The sequence below is a fragment of the Ptychodera flava genome (assembly GCF_041260155.1).
Source record: "Ptychodera flava strain L36383 chromosome 23 unlocalized genomic scaffold, AS_Pfla_20210202 Scaffold_23__1_contigs__length_28996876_pilon, whole genome shotgun sequence".
Taxonomy (NCBI): Eukaryota; Metazoa; Hemichordata; class Enteropneusta; family Ptychoderidae; genus Ptychodera; species Ptychodera flava.
In genome coordinates this window covers 18,098,602-18,115,815 of record NW_027248277.1, presented here as the reverse complement: position 1 = coordinate 18,115,815, position 17,214 = coordinate 18,098,602, and the positions used below count along the sequence as shown (strand labels likewise).

The 17,214-nt window shown below is 35.4% G+C and overlaps 2 protein-coding genes across 2 annotated transcripts in view; both read right to left on the bottom strand.

The window, feature by feature from the left end:
- Positions 1-17,214, bottom strand: part of LOC139123539 (tripartite motif-containing protein 2-like) — a 160,667-nt gene that overhangs the window by 67,232 nt on the left and 76,221 nt on the right. The window lies entirely within an intron of this gene.
- Positions 1-17,214, bottom strand: part of LOC139123538 (pyruvate kinase PKM-like) — a 35,758-nt gene that overhangs the window by 11,463 nt on the left and 7,081 nt on the right. The window contains exons 2-4 of the mRNA XM_070689708.1: positions 10,142-10,376; positions 2,667-2,758; positions 1,635-1,754 (exon numbers count right to left, since the gene is read on the bottom strand). Coding sequence (XP_070545809.1) covers positions 1,635-1,754; positions 2,667-2,758; positions 10,142-10,355 — 426 coding nt within the window. The 5' untranslated portion in view covers positions 10,356-10,376. The remainder of the gene's footprint in view (positions 1-1,634; positions 1,755-2,666; positions 2,759-10,141; positions 10,377-17,214) is intronic.

Genomic DNA, 17,214 nt, shown 5'->3' with positions numbered 1-17,214 from the left:
AACAGTACTGAGTGTAACTTTGAGAATACTGTGCAACAAATGTCCCATACGCTGCATCAGATGCAAAGACACTGATCATAACTATGGAATGCTGTCTAACAAACCGACAGCATTCCTTAACAAACTTTACAAATAAGTGCATTCTTACATTACGACTGGCTTATTTTTCTGAAGGGCATTATTGTAACAATTTATGAACTTTGATGAAACTCCAGTATTAGTGACAATTGAATGCAACAACAATAAGAAATTTAAAATATTTTTAAAATCTGCCTATGCCTTCGCAGATTTGCATAAAATTTACTTATTTCGCCGATCATGAATAAGGACGAGCAGATTCTTAAAATTTGACAATGTTATTAAATAAATAATTATACTGACTTGACATGATTGGAAGTCTAGAACTTCTATAAAACACAATCAACAAAACATATTTTTTCAAATGAAGTAAAATAGACCCTCAGTACGCAAACACGCACGACTTTCACATACTTCACAACAGTTCAAAGTCAGAGGGTTCACCTTGGCACCAAGCCAGACCACAGGGAGCGGCTAGCAGAAGAGGGTTCACCCCGGCACCAAGCCAGGCCACAGGGAGCAGCTAGCATGGGGTAGGATGCAAGCTGGCACTACATACAAGATGCACTAATGTCGTACACAATGGAATTGGCCTACAGGTGTAACTTTAACCTTAAAACCTTTGCCACATAGCATTTTCTCCAGAAATTAAGAAAAGCTCTATTTTTTCTGTACTTTTTTCAAATTTGCATTCCTTTTTGTCCAAAATTGTGAACCAGGTAAAATTTGGCAAAACAATTTTGAAAATATTAAAATATTCAAACTGGTGATGTCTTTCTCAGTATGAGCATTTCAAAAATATTTTTTTTTGCAAAACTGTCAATTTTTCTAGACTGTTTTGATCAATGTCACAAGCATTCTTGGAGTACCTGTGATCAAAAATTGGAGTGGCAACGCCAACACTCACTTTGATTTCTGAAGAAAAATACTTGTTGTGGAAGATGGTTAGTTATATTGTGCAATGTCAATTGTCTGTTGTAGTGTACATTTGAATTTCAGTTGCTACTTTCTCAATGTCTTCCATTTTTGAAATGTACACATACGATATGAGGGCCTTACTACATTTTTCATAACTTCTGTATCTTCCAGTTGGATGGACAAATCTATATTGACATAATGGAATAGTTTATACAATTTTTTCGTGAAAAATGAAGTGATAGCTGCGGTAACTGTTCAACTGTGGAAAGGAAAAACACTGAAAAACATTCGAAACTGACTTACCAAGCAAGCCAAATTACTGAAGGGATTGTATTGTACTTCATTGCTCAGAGTGAATCATTTTATTCTGAAACTGCTACGTAAACATGAGAAAGTACACTTCACATGATAGTCGTTTCATTTACAGGGGTAAAAAAAATTTCACTTTCACTCCAATAATTGCTTATTTTCTTGAGAGCATAAGTAGCAACTGAAACTACTGTACAGAATGACCGCTTTCAAAAGCTACCCATAATTCTCTGACAACTCTAATTGCGATTCCTGTGAGGGCGCACTTTCGTCGCGCCATGTCAAGTTACCTTTGACTAGAACGATTTATGAAGAAACAATATCCTTACCCCTTTCAGCAAACCAGTACGTATTTCAGGTCCCTTGGTATCTAAAGCGATACCAACACAGCGGGGGAACTGAAACCGATCACCGGCTTCGCGAATATTCTTAATTGTCTGTTCATGGTACTGAAAGATGAAAAAAATTGCAAGTACATTATAATATGGTCATATCACTGCACTACCAAAGAAATAACATCTACTTGTGGATGAAGTATGGATTGAATACCACTTGTAATTTAAATTTCTGGTCAACAGGTGTTCAAAGGCTATAATATGCAGATTGCATTGAGGCTCACTGCTATTGGATATTGATTGGGAGTTGTAGCAAGCCAGATGTAATTTGTGTAAATTAAATTGAAGTGCAAATTCCATGAGTATTTCATACACCATTTTACTAGTGGCATAGCCACAAACTGTGATGTCAAATCGCTGTACACAATACACAGATGCCTTGTAATTATGGCACTGTGTATTGTGTACGACGATTTGACGTCATCAGTTTGTGGCTATATCACTTGTAAAACGGTGCCGTATTTCATACACTGTCAACTAAATTCAACACCCTTGATTCGTTATAAACAAGTCCACAATTAGCATTAACAACAAAGGGTTTGGACCAAACCATGATGGTGTAAGGGATAACTCTTTTCCGCCAAAAGCGTCAACAGTTGAATATGGATGTTTGTTGATCAACACAGCATCTGTATATGTAAAATACAGTTATTGCTTACATTTGAACCCTATCCGGATAAGAATTCACTTGTCAACAATAGCAGTGTAGTTTACACATGTACAGGCTTAGATGACGAGCTGAATACTGTCTATCTCAGTATGCTTTGGGATGTAGAATAGGAAACTGTAGTTGACATCACAGATGAAAATGGTGAAAAAATCATCAACAGTTACAATTACTGGCCCTTTAACCCTTTCACCACCGTGGTTTGACCTAAACCTATCGTTTTGTGCTTAAGTCGGACTTCTAGAAAGGGAAAGGGGATAAAAGGGTTTAGTTTTTCATTCACAAGTAAGGAAACTTACTTCATGGGTACCATGAGAGAAATTCAGTCTTGCAATGTTCATACCGGACGATATCATCTGTTCCAAGATGTCCACACTCCGAGAAGCAGGTCCTGTAAAAAGCAAAACCAGACAGTTATATTCCCCAGGGATGTAGCAAAGTCTGGTTACAGGTACAGGGTGGCAAAACTAAAAGTATAGGCAGCTAAAAAGAGTGTATGAGCACATCAAATTTATAAAAATTGTCTTGATTCTCTATTTAACTTATAATTTTACAACCTGTAAATTTAGCTGACAAGTTTCTTTACTGACTGCCAGCTGATAGCTAGATTTTTTGCCAACTGCCAGCTATTTTCTTCATCAGAGTAATCCTAAGATTACACTGAAGTAATCAATTATATGTTTTGTGTCTCCATGAATGTAGCTTTTTTAAGTTTTGCAGAAGACCAACACAGTGTAGTTGAATTGGACTTCACCACCTGGCTTTTCTGCCCACAAATCTTTGTTTACTTTTATAAAATGTACCTAAGAGGGTGCTGCTCCAAACACAGCCTATTTTGCTCAAAATCACTGTTTTTGCAAATATTCATTTAATTTTAATTAATTTGTTAACCCAAGATTAAAATATTGGTTGGGTTCACCTTTTAGCTTGTCAAGCAGTTGTAAGTTGCGTGATAAAGAAGTGTTAATTTATGCAAATGTATGCAAATCACCCGATTTCCTGGCTTCTCTTTTCTTCCAATTTCAAGATTTCCAAAGAATTTAACTCCACTCTGGCTGGGTCAAATTTTCTGAAATTTTCACATTATGTTCTTTAAATGCTATATAACAAAACGACTATTTTGTTTGGCAATAAATTCCTTACATTTTGAATAAGAGGCATTTTAATTTTGCTAATCATGATTTTAATCACTTTTTTTGAGTGTCAGTCTTTCAACTCTTGCCATTTTAGAATGAGGATAGATAATGCAAAATAAAATAGTCGTTTTTTTCTACATATACTCTTGTTTCAAGTGAAATATTACATTTCAGAAAATAGTATCAAGTTTTTGACTTAAATTAATTTTTATCATTAATACCAAAATTGAGGTTTTTTACCCCAAATATACACCCACTTCATCCTTCGAGTAAACTACTGCTACCATACTAAACTTTAGAGTCTCTGCTTTTTGAAAATATATAGTATGAGGGGGTTTCCTTGTCATCTTAGATGAGAAATATTCCTTTGAAAAACATACATACAGACGCCAACAACTCGCCTTGTAAGCTCTTTTTGGTATTTATACATATACCAAATATGAGCTAAAAACTGTGTTGGCAACATGCAGCTCCACCTTAAAACATCGGAATGCTTATAGAATGTATATTATGGCGGTAAAAAAAAGAAGTTTTTGCTTTATTTCTTGAGTGGGCACTCATATTACATGGAAACAATCTAGTATAAATGTGCATGTGTAAAATTTAATTTGTGTTTTTGAACCACAGTATACTTGTTTACCTTTCAAAATTTGGAGTAGATGCAAAACAAAGACTTACTACAATAATCTGAGTTAATGAAAATATCACAATGAATTCAAATCTTCTTCAAGTAGAACTTTTGAAGTTCCCCCATCCACTGTACGACTATGGAGATAGGGTTAGTCTTCAGAGGGCAAATATTGACATTATTGATACCATTTTATCATCTTCTACAAATTTGAGATCTATCCTTCATTACATCAAGCCAAAATGTCACATTTGATATTTCAATGAAAGTGCATACAGCTATAAATGTCCTCACAAAATACATATACAGCAATAACATTCCCTACATACTGTCAGAGTGATATGCTTATATCTTTTTTCATTTCTAAAATAGTGCATTCATTTTGACTGAAATAATAAACATTCATTCATTCATTTAACTATTTATTTACTTATTTATCTTTCTTTTTTTGCTTTATTAGTTTCTTTTATACTCACTGACTTTATTTACTTTATTTATCATTTATTATTTGACTTCTTTAGTTTATTTATCATTAAAAATCAACTGAATGACTCTGATTTCATTTTTTTCTTATTGATTGAATCTATCATTTTAGCTTTATCTTTCCAAAAGAACAGACTGCTACAAAGTTGAAAACACCACCTAGCATGACCATGAAAGTGTTGACATTTGTCTGCTGGCAGGCAGACCAAATGGCTATACAGTGAAATAGAAGTATTATTCTCCAGACAGTAACAGAATCAGTTGCTATTCAGAAAATTGGCAGGCACGGAGAAAACGTGCAATATATTTTTGAAAGAAGAAAGAGTGAGCTGGTACCAGTACACTCTGTCATCTATTACAGTGTTATCCAATCAGAGTGAAGGAATGATGAATCACAGCATGAGTTGACCTTTGACCTCTGACCTACTACAATTGATTAAATGACTGAAGTGGGTTATAAATAAACTGTGTCTTTTTCGCTGTTCACATAGAAACTATTGAGGGCCATTCCTCAGTGTGTTATGAGAAACTGACACAAGTACAGATTAATGAGACTGAATTCAAGGTGTGAACAAATGTGGATTTGTACAAGGTAGATACCGGTATATGCAGGGAACACAAAACAGATCATGAACAGAAGAATTACAAAGATGCAAAAAGATATGATAAGGAATTTGCCGAGAGATAGCAATAAATTTATGACACATACATGCTGTCAAGTAGATGCTAAAGTTAAGTAATTACACACTGCATTTTCCACTCAAAAACTAGTGACACAATGTTACATACACACACTCATGATACATACCGCTACATACATACAATGATACATACATACAACGATACATACAATGATACATACAATAATATAATGATACAATGATACATGCATACATATACATACATACATACATACAGGTACAAAAATACATACATAAATGTACATGCATACAGGTACATATATGAATGTATAAATTTATACAAATATTGTTTTCCTTTACAAAAATTGTTGATGCTCTGAATGATTACTGATATACACAAATGTACAGCTGAATTTGCATCATTAGACGGTTTGAAATGTACCAGTGTTCAATCAAGTATCAAACATCAATGCAGAAATTCTGAAATGGATCTGTTTGCAGACATTCTGAAATGGATCAGCAGAATTGACTTTACAGAATGTCTGCTGTCTCGTAAATCTTCCTTACACAGACTCCAGACTCATTGACGTCACTGCGATGACAGCATCCAATGCTTCTGTTCATTGTCTCTCAATTTCACTTTTAAAGGTCAGTAAGCTTGAACTTTCTGCTTTTTTTCCATTGCTTTAGGTCTGTCTTAGACAGAAGAGAAGGACTGACTACTGTCTATGGTTCTGTAAAACTCTACCGGTAGTCCTATTGCATTATTCTGCATACTTAACCCTTTGACTGCTGTAATTTTTCCCATCAAAATTTTAATGCAATATTTTACCAATTTTTGTGAACTTTTCTGTAATTTTTTTCATAATTTTGGACCAAATTGATATCACATTTCATCCGCTTCAGTTTTCTATCAAAATTTTGGCAAAAATCAGAAAAGAAATTGACTGTGGTACATTTTATAAAGGTTAAAAAAAATGACTTTGGCACTCAAAGGGTTAAAGTAGAATGCGCCTCAGGGACAGATATTTGGACGAATAAATTTCTACAATTACCGTATTTTCAGAGCTACCACTTGTAGGGGCTCACTTTAAATTTCTTGGAGTAAGAAAAATGTTCACAGTCTTATTTAACGTACTGCAACCAGTTTGAATTTCAATTATTGCTAAATGTCAGGTAATTTGTTTCTCTAGTACCAAACTTTGGACAGTGACCCCTGATTTTTATTCTTGATTTGGTGAAAGAATGGTTGAAAGTTTCACTGAAGAAAGTTTGAGCAAAAGTTTAAAGTCTTTCACTTTCAAGGCATATATTACCCTTAAATCATGCACATCAGAGAATATTAAACTTGCATGCCAAACAAATCTTTTTAGTGTGTCTGCGATAGATTTTCAGAAGTTATGAAATATGTTGGTATATTTACGTGCCCTGAATTTGAAACCATAAGTTTTTCTAATATTTATCATATCCATTCATATTTGCCAATTCAAATGCTGCACTGACTCCTGGCATAGGATATATTGACACAAAAAAAAATTGAGGCACTTCAAATATTTTTAAATAGATTTATATAACGGGCTACAAACTAAAGTCCTATCTTTGCAGACATTAACAGCTATTATTATTCACCTACGTCTGTAACCTATGGAGTTTCGTCATACAGTAACTTTCGGTATCAGAGGACGCGGAGTCCCATAACTTTGACGCAGAGTACAATAACTTTAGGTGTTAGTGTACGCTATTTGACCTTTGACCTCCAAAACACCTTCATGTCAACGCAGGGAAAAAGGAGAGATGATTTCAGATTTTTAACAAATATACTTCTAAACATTCAGTACTTCACAAAGTTACTAGTGGTTAATCCAAAACCTGTGAATTTGAGTGAAATTACCGTATGTTGCTGACCTACAATTTCCTGAATTTCTACCTCGTGCACAGGTGCACTGCACCGTACTGCCCGAGTTGAAATTCGGTTCTGTGCACTTTAGCAGACCCGCTGAATGCTTCCAAGTCTGCTCGCAATCGCTCAGTGCAGTGCGCGACCATCATCCCAAAAACGCTTTAATTTTGATTTTTCCTTGTAAAATTGGGCCAAAAAGGTGTATAATAATAAGGTTATTCACAAAATACCGGGATTTATGTCCTTGTACATCGTACACTTCGATATTGTCCTCGATGCTATGCGTCTTGGACAATATGGTACCTCCACTGCATGATGTACTATGACATAAATCCTGGTATTTTATGAATAACCTTAATTATTGCCACATTCAATGAAAACTCAAGCCATTATTAACAATAAAATCTGAAAATCCTTTTAAAGGTCTGAAATAACTTGGGTTTATAGCACACATTTTTTGGGAACAGTCTTGTAAGATTAACAAGCCACTTCTATTTAACTATCTTATCATAAATCTATATGGCCCTAGAAAGCCCCGGCAAACAATCTCTCATGACTTAAGCCTTCGCATGCGCTCATAAATACTCATAAAATTTTATGAATATTTCAGAGAACAGACGACAGCTACGTGCAAGTAGTTCGACAATTCTTCAACAATTATAACAACAGGTATAGGGGTCATTTCTAAGTCTCCTAATGACGCTAAATTTTCAACCACATAGTAACCGGTCCTACCTAGAATTTAAGATATACTCTCATCTGGTATTAAGGTAGTTTGTGCCTCGAAAGTGAAAGACTTAAACTTTTGCTCAAACTTTCCACAAGAGAATTTTAAGCCATTCCCTTTTGAAATCAAGAATACAAATTGGGGTCACTGGTTACAATGTTACAAACTACCCGTAGTGTAGCAAATTACACAATATTAACCAACATTTGAAATTCAAAATGGCCATCATCCCTGTGTTAACTCTACGGCTAATGTTTTTTTTCATTTTTACAAAAATGAGCCAGTGAAAACTTTATTTACTCCATGAGCTTCAAAATATGCCCCCACAAGCGATAGACTGTACGTATTGTAAACGTTTCAGAGTCTGAATGTCTGTCGCAGAAGCGCATTCTACCTTAAGATATAAAATGTATTACAATTTGAAAGGATTCTCTTTGCATTAATCCTTGCACAACTTGCGTTGCACTTGGGTATATACATGACTCTCCATATATGAAACATTCAGTAAAACCTAATTTGTTGTATATAAAGCTCCTATGTAAGGACATTAAGTTTCATGATAACAATTTTCTAAGATTGATGGTATTGACATCAATAAAGAGAAAGACTTGCTGTTGTTGGTGTTTTTATACCATGGAATAGATTCTTATGGTAAGTCATGCAATAAAATTTTGATCATGAACAGGTATAATGAAAAGAGTGAAAAATATGATTGCACTATCCTATGCACTGCTGTAGGTGTTTTTGATGTCAAAATTACCAACTCATTTCATTTCGAGTTCAAAATAATGAACTTTCTCAGTTGCAAATATAAAGAGAATATGATCACAAGTTAAATATGCATCTCTGATAAAATCTAGCTGTACCATGCTCAGGGGACTGAGGTTTGTGTGACAAGTATCACATGTAAACTTATTACAAATTTCTGGTAGATAAATGATGATAACCTCAATTTTTTTATCAGTCCTGTTTGTACTTGAGTTGAAGGTGTTTAGAGATTCTCACCGGCACTTCATGACTCTGACCAGTAATGCTAACTTTTGATGATTATTTCACTATTTTTTGCTTTTAATGTCAACCGTAATTTCTTTTTCTACTCCCCAAAGCGTGTTGATAAAGCCAGTATTCAGCTTGTCAACCAAGCAAGTACATTTATACACTGCGTTGTTATTGTTGACCAGTGAATTCTGGTCCGGAATAGAATTCAAATGTAAACAATAGCAGTGCATTTTACACATACAGATACTCGAGCTAAAAAGTTTATGTTTCAACATTCTTCTAGGAGTAGAATATGAACTTGCTATTGACTCATCATACCTTTCTTTACCCTCCAGATAATGACTGTCTCCAGCATAACCAAGCAACATGCTGGTATACTAAGGGATGGGCCATTACATCTTGGATGAAAGTACGGTCAGAGTGAGACCATGCATGATTTTTTTTCTTTTTGGGTGGAGGGTGTGGTGCATGTGTAAAGCACATGTATTTTATATTCAAAATTCCCCCCATTTCATCCCACCTACTTTCATATGAATTTACATTATTTTCAACTAGCAGAATCGCGGGCCAAAAAATGTTTAACCCTTTGAGCGCTAAAGTCTATTTTTGTCCCCTTTATAAAATAAACCCCTGTCAATTTTTCTCAGAATTTTGCCAAAATTTTGAGAAAATACTGTAGCCAATGAAAGGTGATGTCCATGTGGTCCAAAATTATCAAAAAATTACAGAAAAATTCATAAAAATTGGTTAAATTTTCCACTGAAATTTTGGTGGGAGAAAATTACAGCGCTCAAAGGGTTAAGCAAACTTTTTCCATTCTTGACCAACCCCCTCCCTATATCTAATGATCCGTTCTTGGAGCAGCTATACACTTAGGTCACAGGTCACCATATTCTTCACTCTCCTTATAATGTATCAGTGATAACTTTTGACAGGTTCTCATCATAAACGTATCGTTATGATAAGCTTTTACAACCTGTCATTGATTTATTGTCTCCCTCTGAACCTAACTGAGACAAAAATTTTTAACAAGGTTCACCAGTCATGTTACTATGGTTACCAAACAAGCTGTCTTTCAAACAAAAAAAGCAAATAATGGTGTTACTAGCAAATGATCTTAACCAATTTGTAACCACCTCTCAGGACCTAAACAAGATATTAACATGTCAAAACACTTCTTCCACTTATAGAACAAATATTTGACAATTTATTTATTTTGTCAGCAAAAAACATAAACACAAAATTTGTGACCATACTCACCAATAGTACAGATGATGCCAGTATTTCGTACATTGGCAGGCGGTATATAGATATCGAGCTTGCAGAGATGGTCCAGGAAAGTGTAAGCCTTGGCAGCCGCAAGCTGTCTTAACTGTTGTTTCTGGTGAAAATGGCTGCCACCCTGCTCGTCTAAGTCTTCCAGGTCTGCAGAACTAGGGTGGATCGACGCCTTGGATGGCTTTAGAGACGCCATCTTGACAGCTCAGCTCAGCTCCTGAAATGACAAGTATGTAATGGATTACTCACAACTTTAAGAAGAAATTTGCTTGTAACATCATGTACTCACAGCCTTTCATTGGCGGATAAAGCTGAGAGAGGTGTGGTTGACAGTTTGCAAAGTCAACAAAGGTATTATTGTCTGCAGCAATTAACGTACCGTACTTTGCAGTCAAGGAAGGGTTTTACCCTTTCACCACCATGGTTTGTCCCAAATCCATTGTTTTCTATGGTAAAGTTGGACCTGTAAACAGGGAACTGGGGGTGAAAGGGTTAAAGAGACTGATCAGTATTACAGTTACTAAACCTGGCAATAATGATACCAAGAAGCTGATACACCCACTTTATACAGTTATGGTCCTTCATAGCGCCCCTTAGAATTCAAGGACTAACAGCTTCAAGAGCACTTATTATGATAGGTCCAAAATGCCACTGTTCAGATATCATTTTTAAAATATATCAATTCTGCACATCACTTTACATATCCTTTTCATGATATCAAAACTGATCATCTTGTAATTTTTTGAAAACTACGAATGGGTTATCAATTTTCCGGGACTTTCCAGGAAGCTGAAATTCATGGAATTTGAAGGACAATTCCAGGAGCGTAAGGACTACATGTACAGTATTAGTAGAGAGCTGACTGATGGCAACATCTAGAAATTCCTTCAGAGTTCAGAAATATTACACTTAAGAGGGTACACTGATGTTTATTACATGCCTTGCTGAGAGTGCAAATCAGTGTATTGATTTGAATAGGTAGTGACTGGTTTCCATAGCTACCTGGTCCGTCGAAGCCCTTCGACGTTTTTGACTTCAAAGCAGATGCTTACTAGTAACGCAGTCGCTAGATCAAAATATCCATGCACACTCAGCCATTTTGACTTTGGTTAAAATCTGATGCTGGTCAGTAATGGTAAATTGTTTGAAAATGCCATGCATGTAACTAAATGTCATGTTGCATTAAACTGTGAAGAGGCATGTGATAAAATATTATTGCCTGAATACATGGGTTTATGTGCCCTCGTAGCATGAGACAATTTGCCATCCTGGCGTCAGGCAAATTGTCACCTGCTCTTGGGCACATAAACCCATGAATTCAGGCAATAATATGTTACATGTATACCCATTTGCCACATCACTGCTAATAGTCGCGCCAGCGGCTTACTGACTACGCATGCGCTTATTCATAATATACTATGCGAGTAACCGGAAGTGTACCCTTCTTCACGTGACCCTTCTTCCATGGGCGCCGCCATGTTTTTTTTTGAGTACTCGTAAATAAACAAAAACGAAACAAATTACTATTATATAACATTCATTTTATAAAATATACCTCTTTTATTAGACAGTAAATGTTATTATGCACCTTGTCGCTGTTACAAAATATCGTTAATATAGATAAAGGGAGAAAACTGTCGTGCATATGAACGGGGGCATACGCAAGAATGCTGGGATTGAATTATAGAAGAGCGCCCCCTGTGTAAATAATTAGATTCAGAAATTGCCAGTTTTTAGACGGAACGCTATAGTTTTCAGCTTGCAAGTGGAAGTTGGGCAGTGCGGTCACCATTGCAATGATAATGATTGCATAATACGTCCCTTGTTTAACGCAATAGGCTGTTATCATTGTAAAAATTGCCAATTTTTGTCCAAAATTTTTACACGCTACAGAAAATCTATACCTGCCAGTGCCCTGCTGCAGGGTTTGACGTCGTGTACGTACGTGAACTGCTTTCATCAGAGGGAAACTGGGCATAGTTGTCATATGAACGTTTATGAAGTAAACAATACAGTTCATCATGAATCAATACAAATAACATTGCCAATCTTAACTCCTGGCGCGACACCAGGGCTGAGCCCTATATAATATATATATAACTTGAGTAACATATTACTTGTTGAACTGTACAGATCATATGGTGTAAATTTGGGCATCAACACCATGAAAGTAGGTGCCAATGGACTCTGTATGTTACTGAAGACTGTTACTAATACATTTCTCAAAGAAATCTCATCACAGCAAATCTAATTCTGTACTACCTTTGTTTTTAATATATATATATATTTATAAATATAAATTTTTATTACATTGAAAGAAATAATTGAAAAAATAAAATAGTACAATAGACCCTGTATATTGGTATTTATGCTGGTACTAGACTGGGTGTTGGGGTCGAGGTTTTCCATGTGCAGTATTGTAGTTGATGTTATCACTGGTCCAACACCTTTCCCCCAGTGCCTTTTGTAAGATTTTTTTCTGCTCTTCTCAGTTTTCTTCCACTCCTCCCACTTGTGCCTGAATTGTGTTGTCAATAAAGATTGACCTTTTTCATCCCAATATTGTTTTGCTGTAGTGTGTTAGTATAAACTGCTTTTCCTATCATCAGACTTTGAAATACGTCACTAACGCACAATAATACAGCTTAATTCCTATAATATAAGTCACAGTTGTATCATTACATGTAAAAAATGCATATTTGGTAGAAATTTTTCATAAAATATTTTGAATAGTGCTCAAAGAAATGGCAAATTGGCACTTTGCTACCACAGAAATTATGACTGAAAGGAATCACTCACAGCTGAAAAAAGACAACATTTGTTCAAATTTCCATCACCAACAGCCGATATCATGCAAGTGATGCTATATTTAGTAAACATGCGTGTGGAATAATGATCAGTGGCATAGTAGCATGCCTGTCACGTAAAGGGATTTCTGTACACGGTATGCAATTTTACATTGAACTTATGCGTGTATAGTCGAATATTTGGAAAATTGGTTTTGGATATGTCAACTTACATCAGCACAGTTTTATTGAATGTGACTTCATCATTATCATAAGTCTGTTATAGTTACACGAAGAGTTTTCTGATAGGAAAAATTCTGTTTGCAATTATGCACGTAAATGACAATTTTGGCAATTTTAGCTTGGATATGTCAAACTGACATATATCGAATTTAGTCAATGCTATGTTATCATAACAAGTCTGTCAATAGGGGATTCAATCTCCGATGATGACGATGATAAATATTTAAAAATGAAGATAAATAAACATATATTTGGACTCAGTAAATTTGTTGTTATTGTTGTTGTTATTGTTGTTGTCGTTGTTGATACTATTTGCAGAAAGAACAAAGTATGCGCTGCAAATTTCAACACAGCCTAACTATACATGTGCGTCGCAAATTCAATACAGCCTAACTATACATGTGCGTTGCAAATTCAATACAGCCTAACTATACATGTGCGTTGCTGCCTAACTATACATGTGCGTTGCAAATTCAATACAGCCTAACTATACATGTGCGTTGCTGCCTAACTATACATGTGCGTTGCAAATTCAATACAGCCTAACATTCCCCAAGGGGTGTCACTTCATTGCCACACACTTTTTTCGATCGCCAAAAATGCACCTAGCATGCATCGAATCGGTAAAATTCGACGTAGGGTCAAAGCACATTAGTCCTTCTCAATAATACTCCAACATTTTTACCTCTTACCGATGAAAAGTCGAGAAATCAGCAAGTTTTTCAGCGTATCTGGACGTCTCTTACATTTCAGATTTAAAAGGCGCGGCGGTGTATTGAGTCACGTGGGCGCTTTTCAAATCGAACCAATAGCAGAGCTCGCCAAAATGCACCCATTTTTAAATATTTAATCATCATCATCATCATCATCGGAGATTGAATCCCCTTTGGTCTGTCAAGTAAGAAGGATTTCTGCACTATGCAATTCTAAGTATTCACAACAGTAATTTTGGCAAATTAGTTGTTGATACATAAAACAAGGAGTATTTTTTAAAGGTAAGACTGACTAGAAAAAAATATTAAAAGGACTACCGGGTATCTTTGGTATGCATACAGGAAAAGAAATTTTACAAATACTTGGAACAACAGAGTCAGAGTCTCTCAGGGACAAGTCACATGTGTAAACATCCATGGAAGATGTATGGCTGGGATTTGCTACTTTTGACACAGCAGGAATTAACACCAGCACAGACTGGCAATGGGTGTCATGGCAGACACTTTACAAAGTAATGAGCCAACTAAAGTTTGAAAACTATGTCTCATTGGGGATATACGGTACAATAAGTAAGTACAAAGTGATATGATTTCTGAAGTATTTGCATTGTCAAAGTTTGGATTATTCTAAAAATGGTCTATTGAAATCAGTATCAAAATACAGCTGCCACCATGTTTTCAATAAATAATGAATTACTTGGCCATGAAATTAGTCCATAAAAAAATGCAAGGTCAGCATTCATTAGCAATGATGATTTTGACTTAACAGCATTTAGACAACTCATGAAAATAATGCCAAATTACAAGTGAAGTTTGATTCAGAGACAAACACAGGACAACTACAAAGTGTAGAACAATTCCAGAAATAAACCATAAATTCTATGTTTTGCATACTCAAAACAACCAATACTGTACATGTAGGTTTGCAACTAAACTGCTAGTAGGGTGAATTAGACACAAAGCAATTTTGCTCAGCACCGCTGATTTGCATTGCTCTGCATTTAGGTTGTAGCTGTGAAATTAACGGATGACATAAACTTATTTATGACAAACAACACAGCGACAGAAGTGGCAACCAGACATTCTGAAAGAGAGGGCATTGTAATATAACAACAAACGACAGATATATTGTAGGTTCGTGACTAACTACAAGTAGAGTGAATTACACAAAAGGCACATTTGAACGGTAATGCTTTGCATCGTATTACATTAGGGTTGTATCTGCGAAATTTAGGGATGACATTTTCTTATTCATGACGTACAACACAGCGACAGTAGAGGCAACCAAACATTCTGAGAGAAGTATAAAGCCCTGTCATATAACTGCGCACGACAGACACAGTGAACACAAACATCATACGTAGTCTAGATATTCATATCATATTGATTTTACAAGGACCATATGACAATTGACATGAATAATATGGAAATATCTGCTAAATATCCTTGAGTCATGTCCATTTCATGCAGTGATCAAATACAATCTGGGATTTCAAATAGTTAGGACAGCACAGTGACGGCACTATGACAACCCATGTATTCAGACCACTCAAGTAACAATTAAATGTAATTTATTCTTGTCACAGCTGTTGATCAGGTCTGTCTGGGATCCTAGAGTAGCTGTGATAAATGTTGCTAAGAAAATTGTTTCTAACATGATTTCTTGCCTTCTTAAACAGTAAACTTTGGAAATTTACTTTTTTAAAAATGTTTCTTGCCAGTATGAAGGTTTTCTCTCTCTACCATGTACCCATACACTTCATTGTGTTATCCATTCTGCTAGAAGCTGGTATACACATACATGTACACATTCTGTTATCCCCATGAGTTATCAGAAAGGCTATTTGCTTTCCCCGTACTTAACAGGTCAGTACCCTGTATACCGGTATGCATGTACCTGTGTGAACTGTCCCTTGAAAATTGCTATCATCAACAACAAACCAAGTATATTATTGCAGTAAACAATATACATCCTCCAAAAATGTAAGTCATCACACAGGAAAAATGAGCTATCATTACTTGTAGCATTGCTGGAATGCAATCTTGCATATTTGAAATCATTCATCCAGCAGGTTCTAGAAGCATACATCTCATCATCACTGGTTTACAGGATCATTTCCAATTTTCTAAGTACTATTGTGCAGAAATGGTTGACATTTTGTCCAGCATTCTAATCGAACAAATGACCAATCTTATCCAATCAAAATATCTCTTCCTGCTCCATGTTATCTTTAAGATATTCCTTTGAGATTTTTTAAACGCTAAGACACTATACGGTATACATGCAAATCTGTGTTTCAACTGTTGTTTCCAGATTAGTAATTTATGCATAATACATTTGCATTTTTTATTTCATGACAGATTTTTGAGTCAGAATCGCATAGAAGAATTATTGATACTATAATGCCTGACCCTAATCTACTGACCTGCCAAGTGACCAGACAGAGTTTTTCCAGGGTCCTACATACTTGTCATTTAATTATGCACACACAAAAACCACGCAGTGCAGACTTTTTACTGGGACACCTGACAGATAAAATTTACTTTTTTTATGGATTTATGCAGCTATTTGTGTTTATGGATTTAAAATCATGAGACATTATGATGACAGGCAGAAATACATAATTAGTCAGCATTTTTATGCCGCTTTTTTTTATTTTATGAATTCCAGATCACCAGACTTACACCTAAAACACTTTGACAGTTTGCCAAAGATAGCTACACTTAATCTGCCAATTAACATCTGTCCCTATGTATCTTTAATATGGCTAGGTTTGAGTTCCATACACAGCAAAAGTTGGGTACAGTTTTTATGGACATTTGAGGTCAAAAATATCTTACAAAATCCCAATAAAACTGGAAACGAGCTCTAATAAATAGAAGCTGCAGAGAATTGAACATAAATAAATATAAGAAACTGATATATAACAAATTGTTTAATATGAATTACTTGGTTACTTTATTTGATTAATTTGATGTTGATACAAAGTGCACTTTGTTCCATCCATTTGAAATGTATCTTATATTCTCATGACGGAAGTTTTGAACAAAAACTTTGACAGGGCATAACCTGTTTACCAATAGCGACATAGTTCCTCTTTCTAAATAAGTTGCAAAATCGATTTTAATTTACATGTCTCTACAATACTATCTCTTGTTGACAGGCAGAGGGCAGAGGGTGTGTTCCACAATCATTTGTAACTGCAAACATACCAGAAAACCAAAGCTTTGTTACATGAGACAACATCAGACCCTATCAAGTGTTTCAAGATGACAATAGATTGGTCCTGAAATGTCATTAACCCTCTGAGAG